At 33.9% G+C, this 8,967-nt stretch overlaps 1 protein-coding gene across 1 annotated transcript; it reads right to left on the bottom strand.

The window, feature by feature from the left end:
- Positions 1–2,006: 2,006 nt before the first annotated feature.
- LOC113739066 (peroxidase 41-like) lies at positions 2,007–3,504 on the bottom strand. The gene is made up of 2 exons (XM_027266312.2): positions 3,426–3,504; positions 2,007–3,118 (listed from the first exon to the last, which is right to left on the bottom strand). The coding sequence occupies exons 1-2, from the start codon at positions 3,502–3,504 to the stop codon at positions 2,205–2,207; spliced, it is 993 nt and encodes a 330-aa protein (XP_027122113.1). The 3' UTR covers positions 2,007–2,204.
- Between the last annotated feature and the right edge of the window lie 5,463 nt (positions 3,505–8,967).

Raw genomic sequence — 8,967 nt, 5'->3', positions numbered from 1 at the left:
CTTTTTTGGGGGGTGGGGAAGATGCTGCCTGATTGTAGCCAACAATCAAAGCTAAGCATCCTAAGGTGATAGCATTTGTCCTGGAACTTTTTTATCTTCTCCAGAAGTTGTCTTTCTTTGGAATAACAGGCTTGTGTGTGTAATCTTTCTTCTTAACCCTGAGAAACAAAATTGGGATGCAATCATGTGTGCACTTATCATCTTGTTTCATAAGGGGAGTTCCATTTTCACACCCTCCAGCCTCCCTAGCCTATTTCTTCCATCCCATTTATCTTCTAAAAATTTAAACATGTCCTTAGCAATCATAGATCATGAGAATTCCCCAACTTGGGTAATCAATTTTAGTATAATGTCAACGATAATGAAGTAGCAGCTAATTTTGTCAACCTGAAGTTGTAGTGATAATCAGCGATAATCCTTGATATTAAGTGTTTTTCTCTTCCATTAGAAAATGGGAAGGAAGAAACAGGGAGGGAAGATGATTGAGGTGAGAATTACACCCTCTTTCAAATGCCTGGTTCTCCTTAGAAAGTTCAAATCCTTTTGGTGATCATGAGTATACAAATTACAAAATATTCTCCTTTGAAAGTAATAAGAACAAACTAGATTCTAAATTTTGCAAAACATATTTACTTTTCTTTAATATTTCATTCTTTTTTTTTTCTTTACCCTTCTTCCTTCCTCCTTTCCAAATATAGCAAGTTCTTCAATTTGTGTTAATTGACTTCTCATGGTAATCCCTAAACTATTTTTAAATTCTTGTAAAAGTAGTATCATTTGATACTTGCTCTGGTCACCATTTTGGTTAATCTATATTAATTTTTTTATTACAATAGAATATTATTGTTTTTCTTACTAAACAAAATGTGAGAGAAAAAAAGAAATTAAAATTTTAAGTGGATGATAAATGGATAATGAGATGATCCACACCCATCTAAGATTATATCCATTTAAAACTAACCTGTTCTAATTCATTGACTAGACGGTATATATGATTTGATCCTATTATACTGATTATCCAATTATGATCCATCCAAGTCCATCCAATTCACTGATTTTGATAGCTCCAATCTATAACTACCTACATTATGAGTGTTTGCAAATGGTCCTCCACCTTAAAATCTACAGTATACAGAACGGGTAAAACCTAGACTGTTCCATTTATTCTCCTTAATTAAATTCTGTGTTAGAAGTACTACAGCCCACCATGTCCATTTGGTAATTAGTTCAAAACCTTTCTCACTAGGCAAAACATGCCTATTGTGTACATTTATTACGATTTCTTCTGGAATAGTTCAAAACATATCGCCACTTTTGATGTTTCACATTACTTTTTTTATTAATTATTTTCTAGTCCAGTCTAAGGGGAGGGAGAGCCGATGGGATTTTCTTGTTGGAGAAAGTCACAATTAAGTGGCAAAGTGGGAGGCAAGGGTTGAATACCTGACCTTCTATCCCACCAACAAGATTTAAATGTCTTGGTGGTACTAACAGCCCAAGAGGCTCTTGGCTTTCGCATTATTTTTGTTATATGATTCTCTTGTAAATTGCCTTTTTCAACAACCAATTTTCATTTGCAATGAACATCATTTGGAGTTGCCTTTTAAAAAACAGAATATCATTCGGAAGACTTTCTTGGACTGTTATATTCAACATAATAAAGTCTGATATTTATACTTAACTAAATTGCTAAGGATGTTCCAAGTAGTTTATGATTGTTTGAAGATCCTTTCATGCATTATGTTAGGTATCAAAGAACATCAATTGTGGTTTAAAGGGATCCAGCCATGAACAAAAATATTGCATAGAAATGCAAGGGACCAAAAAGCATATATCCATGGTCATATCTGAAGCTTTCAGATATCTTTGATTCTTGTAGACTACAAAATTCAGTTCATGTAAACTTAGTTCCTACACCATTTAAAAGAAAAACAAAACATTTCCTAGAATCATAAACATTACCCAGATATATTATTCACTTTTGCATCACATCGTCAAATATAATCTATAACAATTGATAGCACAATTATCATTGATCACCATAATCAGTGCCAACAAATTAATTCTTCCCATTAATTAAGAAGATGTACTATGTAAAGCAATCAAATCTGGATTAGCACTAAATTAGCTGCTGCAGTAATCAGCATTTTTCTTAATTTCCTGAACTTGAAGATGATCATTTATCGTCAGTACTCCATTTTGCCTTAAGCTGAGTTTAATACGTCGCATCTTTTCCTCACCTCTCCTTCCTTGCCAGTTTTGACTCCATAAATGCTAACCTTTTCCATTGCCCTGGCAAAATCATCGAAAAATGCTTGGCTGTCCTGTGCATACTTATCCACAAGAGGCCTAGTTCTGGGGTCTGAGAACAGAACTTGATCAGATGCTAGAATTCCCAATCCATTCTGCAAATTCTTGAAAAGTCTATTGTCGAATACACCGGGACTCATCACATCCAAGAAGGCTGATAATCCTTCATTGGTCGTGTAATTTGCGCAAGTCTTCTTCAACCCTTCGACTAACTTAGGGTTTATACTGGGATCAACCTTGGGACCGAAAATCCTGTCTGCGAATTCAGAACAATGAGCAAATCCTATTGTATGGCCACCACCAATTAGTGCAACCATTTCAGGAATGGTGAAATTCTTGGCTGCAAAAATATTGATCATTGTGTCCGCAGACGCGTTTGACCTGGCTAAGTTTCCATCAACCTGTGAGGCCTGAGAGACAAGGCCGTCTAATCGTCCCAAAGGGACGTTATAGAAAGGTCCACCGGTGATTGAAACAAGATCACGAGTGGCTACAGCTAGAATATCAGAGCAGGAGACAACGCCCGGGCAGGAAAGCTCAATGGCGGTTTTTGCACGAGCAATTAGATCGAATGCATCACCCGCAAGGGAATGGTTGATGTCTGCATCCATCTCGGTCTTATTGAAGGCGGTGGGCTTTACCAGAACCGATGCATCACAACCACCAACCATACAATCGTGGAAGAAGACACGGAGGGTGGCGGCAGCTGTGGTGGGACTTTGAGCTTGTTTTGCTTGGGTTACATCTCTCAAGATATCTTCAAATCTTGGACATTTTTTTGCATAGTAATCAAGAGTAAGAGCTGATTCTGAACAAGGGATGAAACAGACTAGAGATGAAATTAAGAACCAGAGAACTAAATTGGCTTCCATGGTTTAGAGAGAGAAGAAGATATCAATAGGACCTCCTCCTCTCGCAGGAAAAGGTGGAGCTGTGGAGAAAGATGATGGTATATGACGTAAACCCAAAAAGGGGGAAAAGAGTATAGAAGAAAATCAATTGAGATGATGAAGTTGGAGGAAATGGAGTGTCGAGGTTAGGAGGAGTTGTAGGAAAAGGATGGCTCGTAAGTGTGCAAGGTTTGTTTGTTTGTTTGTTTGCCACTTGCTAATTGCCATGCATGCATGGGGATGATAATAAGGTCTTGGGTTGACCGTGGAATCCGCTTGACTCAATGACTGGATGTTGAAACATTTTAGAGGGGCCCTACAACCTCATACCACAATTAGTACTTGAGTTACGGTAGGATAGAACCGCATCACCCTAGTTTAATTTAGGTGGCTATTTGATTTTTTTTTTTGAAATTTTTTTTATTTTAATGTAAGTGAGAGGGTTGAACTCAGACCTCCCGCTTACACTTCAAACTCGAGACATGTCACTTGTATTCCTTATCCTCGTATTACTTAATCCATTTTTTCGCTTCCCGACTAATTAGTTTGTTTAATCACACTTACAATTGCAAAGACATTACATCCAATTTCCCTCAGTATAGGTTCTGATTAATCATATGGGTACTCAATAGATGTCAACGGCCAAGGGCGGAACCAGTAGGGAGTTCGGGGCAACGAGTAGGGAGGGCAGAACCAGCAGGGACTTTTGCTCAATGGGATATTTGAACTATCACTCCTTTTCAAACATTTTTTGACCTTACCGTTTAATTAATTGATTAATAAAATTCAGGTAGTTATTGATGGTTTTAGCATTACATATTGACTTGTTAAAACTTTATCTATTATGTCAGGAATGTTTTTTAAAGCTAAACTATGTTCATTTTTCAATTAGTTATTTCATTTTCATATTCATTTTTTATCTACCAAATTTCAATTTTTAGTACTTGGTTCTACATAGATATGATCTTCTATATCTGAAATTCAAACGAATTTGTATATTTTAAAAAGTTTTGATCTATAAACATATAAAACCAGTCAATGTACTTATGACTTTCACTTTGAAATATGATTTGCTCTTCAAAGTTTGATCCTAGAGAACAGTCGAATTATCAAGAAGATAGAAAAATAAGTAGTTATATTAATACATAAATTATTGCATAATTTGGTTTATTAATAAATACACGACTTACTTATTCAAGTTTCATACACTTAAGTTTAGTGTTGTTTTGTTAAAGTAACTCAGTTTACATGAAATTGTTGATACATGAAAGTCTGCTCTTTATCCCTTGTTTACACACACACACACACACATACACATATGTATATATATCGTTTATCTATCACGTCTATCTATCAATCAAGACTTCATTTGTGGATTCTGCAAAGCTCCGAATGGATTGGATTCTTTTTAATTTTTTACTTTGGGTGTAATTAGATCAAAGACTGGATAATTGACCACCAACAATTAAATACAAACCAAAATTCTTAAATTACACTTGTGAAAATACAATTTTGCAGTGCGCATGTTTAGTCCCTCCTAACAAAAAATTCAGGTTTCACCATTGTCGCGACTACCCTTATAATTGTTTATTGCCCACGGCAATTCTTTGTTTTCATAATATTTTTTCAAGTTTTTTTAATAGAAGAGGGTTGAGATTTAAGAAATAAAGAGGAGAAAGAGGGATGTGAACCTAGGATCTTTTAAGTCTTGAGACCACCTTTGGCTATTGCCCATGATAGTTAACTATGGTTGATTAACATTGGTCCCAAGTTTTCTTTCTTGCTGATCATTTAAAGGCATCTTTAACTTTATCTAGTAGAAGATAAAATAGCTTCCTGTTGACACGTATCATTGATCTAAAAAGAATAAAATGCACCATCAAAATATATTTAACATAACTGGTCAGTGAAAAAAATAATTGAGTCATGAAAAATTTCTCAGTTTTTCTAGACAAATTATAAACTTACTAATTTAGCTGGTGAAAATGATTTCTTTTGCAGTTTGGTGTCTTTTATACATATGACACAAAATTACAATTCTACTATTTGGGAAAGTAAAATGACTTGTTGGAGTACAATGTGTTTGTTAAGGTTAATTGGTATAACCATATTAATATCTTTTCATATACTGAGTTCAACCAATATCTGTAATTGCAAAGCGTAGTCAAAAAGAAAAAGGGGGGAAAAAATCTCTAGTGGAAGTATGAGTATCTACCTTCATGTGGAAGGAATGTCTTCTAATTCTACAAAGGGGAAGAGGGGAAAAAGATGAGGGTTCTAATTCTTTTCTTAGTAATTTTGAGAAAAAAAAAATCCCTCCTCCCTCTAAATTTGGTTTATATTCAACCAGATTCAGTTTATAATACACTTGATCTTTTGATAATTTTTGAAAATGTGTGGTAAGTAGATATTGAGGTGAAGTGGCATATATGCCAAAATAAAATTAACGGTCACTTACTGGAACGAACACTTTTTAAGATCTTCCTTTCTATTAATGATTTCTATTTATATAGCGTTCTAAATAGATTTCCTAAATTAAAAGCTCAAGATTGGTAGTTGATAAAATATTTAGAAAAAAATCATTTTAAAATATTTCAAAAAATAAACCAGAAGTTAAGTTATATATCCATCTTTTCATATCCTTATACAATTAGTTATTATCTTATTTGTTGCAATGGCGTTTGTGAATGAGGATGGTTAAAATGTGGCTCGGTGATCAATGGATACTAGTTTCAACAAACTTTTGTGTTTTAAGAGTATTTTTTAAGATACTAGAAAATATTTATACTAGAATAACATTACAACTATTGGTGGTTTGAGAAACCAAATTGGAAACAAAACCAAAAGATATCTTTAAAAACAACTGACAAAAAAATTGATTTATCAACGTTTTCAAAAGATTGTACTCGTAGAAAAAGTATGAGTGTGGTCATTCCTACTTTTGTAAAATTATTTTGCATTTTATGCGTTAGTGCATAGTTGTCTCAACAGTATCATTGTGCCAAAGGAAAGAGTTTTTAAGTGCAGACAGGTTTTCAAAATTGTAAAGGATATTTGGTCCTCTCCTTAGTCCCAGAGGTAGTTCTAAAGGGAAGAGCTGGAATGGTGAAAGCTAGCATTGAATTGAAATGTCTGACTAATTCCTCTACTTGCTTAGCTTTCTTGGTCTCTAACTATTTGTTCACAAATAAAAAAAAAAACACAAATTTCAGAAAAACTCACAAGACATCAAAGCAGAGAAGGGAGAGCTTCTTCCTAACAAGGATTTTTTGCATCACAAAAGCAGTTACTGTCAGGAGACGGTTACATGGAAGCGAACTTGAGAACTTATTGAATTACAACCATTTATGAAATGAAAAGCTTCATGCAATCAGATTTAGTAATATACCTGTATTGCTCATGTTCTGAAGCAAATGATTTGAATGTCGGCCCATGCGTGCATAAAATCTTTATGTATATCAACTCATCCCTTGTTGACTCTTCTGTGCCTTGATTGATTTTTCATAGAAGCAATGCTTATTTTCCTCAAATGGAAGGGAACTCGAACGGAAAAGATATTACTTAAACTAGCAAATCTTTCCTTTGCAAAGGAATGCACGTCAAGCAATACGTAGGGTAACTGACATGGAGTAACTCCCGATATAATAGTAAAAGCAAGATGTGTAGGAGGATCGACTCTGTGATAATTTGTCACAAAAATATGTGAATTTGTCGTGTTGATAATGGTATCAATTATTTTTTTATAGTCGAAATAAAGTAAATTGTATTTTGATTTTTTATTAATTCTTTCTTGATTTGTTTTATTAATGGATTTATCCATAATTTTTTTATTGATTCAATCAAAAGCTGTGTATTGAGTGATTGAAGAGTGTGGCGGTTTACATAGCTGAATAGGATATCTGTTTTTAAATTCGGATTGGACCGGCCGGTTCAACTGGTCGAACCAAGAACCGGCTAGCTGGCCGGCCCAAGTTAATCCTAAAAATCGAAAAATCAAAAACTCGGTCAAATCAGGTCAAAACCCAGGTTTGACCGAATTTTGACCGGGTTTGACCAGAAAAATGAACCCGATCTCTCTCTTTTTTTTTCTTTTTTTTTTACTTTTTTTGAGAGGTTAGAATATTTTTAATATGATGTTTTGATCCTTAAGTTGTTAAAAATTATTAACATATCTCAAATATTTCATACTTTATAAATGTTGTCTTAAAGTTTGGTGTTATTTTTCAATTAAATCCATAATTTTAATTCTAAACTTGTTAATACTTATTAAATAATATAAATTGCTACTTGATTGCTCTAATTTATTTGTATTTTCTTATTAAATATATTTGAAACATCTAATATATATGAATATACCTTTATTAATATTAACATGTTATTAAGTATTTTACATATAATAGTTTAATTTTTAAATAAATTTTATTTATGATATCATCCGATTCAACCCCTATCGAATCCGATTGAACCCATTGATCCCTGACCCCTGAGCTCGACCGAGTCGATATCCGGTCCGGTTCTGAAAACATAGAATAGGATGCCATCTCCCCAAGAGGATGGTGCTATAGATTCTGGCATGGTTATTTAGATAGTTGAATAGCATGCCATCTCCCCAAAAGGTTTGTTATTATGGTTAGGGCGGGCATTTCTGAACTTTAAAAATCTAGAAATTTGACTACGAAAAGTGTAGAATTTTTAAAACTTCCTTTACCCTCTATATTGTCCTCGCTAATTTTTCTTACATTCCTTCATTTACCTTTATAATATTGAAAATTTAAAGCACCACCACCTGAATAGGGACAATACGAAAATCTTTTCATTTAGCTTCAATGACAACTAAAAATTATTTTGTTTGCTTGTTTGCATTTTTTTTTTTATAGAAATGCATTTGTCATATTGCACCCCCATTAAAACTATCAACCCAAAACTAAACAAACCTGAAACTAAGGACGCAGTGACTAAGTACTCTTCAAATTTGGTAGCTGTGAAACTCTGGAAATCAGAGTTGCATCTTCTTCGCACAAATCATGTAGAACAATAAGTTTCAGTTATAAGTTGAAAGAGAACTTCAACTTCCCAATCACGCTTCTAACTTCTGAATCTCGATCAATTTATGCATCTCATATTCAGAGCTCTCACCTTTAGAGGTGACAAGTATGCTGGGCTTCAATAGCAAATTTTTTTAGGAATTTTTCTATTTGTCTGCCCTCGTTTCTAGGGCTTGTCTCATCACTCTCGGGTATTCCTTAATCTTAGCTACGTGACAGCAGGTTGCAAAGATCATCTCTGGATCCTCTACTTGGTAGGACTTTATTAGCTTCCAATTCTCTCTCAAAGATAAACGTATTAATTTCAAACTTGTTTGATTCCTTCTTTTTTTTTTTTTTTTTGGACAAGCACTACAATTGTGTTTACAAGGCCGAATACATACATATACTAGACACTTTTGGTTGTTCAACAAAATTTGAGTTGTTTTCCATATTGTGCTCTTACTTTTAATGTATATACACGTTTCCTATCCATTATAAACTGCATCTCGTTGTTGCACACAACTTCCTGGACAATCAAATAACTTTCATTTCTAAAACAAAAATTTGCTATTATTCTTTAAACAGAGATATCATGTCTCCTTCACAACAATTCGTTAATTCTTGTAAGGGGTGACAATAAACTTTCAAGTTTTGAATATGGTCACAAGTCTTGTATAAATCCTAACTTCCCCTGCACATAACCTCATTTCCAATCAAACTTACATAAAAAACTGGGACGT

Source organism: Coffea arabica, chromosome 4c (genome assembly GCF_036785885.1).
Source record: "Coffea arabica cultivar ET-39 chromosome 4c, Coffea Arabica ET-39 HiFi, whole genome shotgun sequence".
Classification (NCBI taxonomy): Eukaryota; Viridiplantae; Streptophyta; class Magnoliopsida; order Gentianales; family Rubiaceae; genus Coffea; species Coffea arabica.
The sequence above is the reverse complement of the archived record's forward strand: the minus strand, read 5'-3'. Positions and strand labels throughout refer to the sequence as shown.

Excerpts from the sequence above, each read along its gene's own strand:
- LOC113739066 (XM_027266312.2), bottom strand. The coding sequence starts at position 3,504 with ATGTTTCAACATCCAGTCATTGAGTCAAGCGGATTCCACGGTCAACCC. Across the intron at positions 3,119-3,425 it reads ATCATCCCCATGCATGCATG|AATCAGCTCTTACTCTTGAT; the intron begins GCAATTAGCAAG and ends TCCCTTGTTCAG.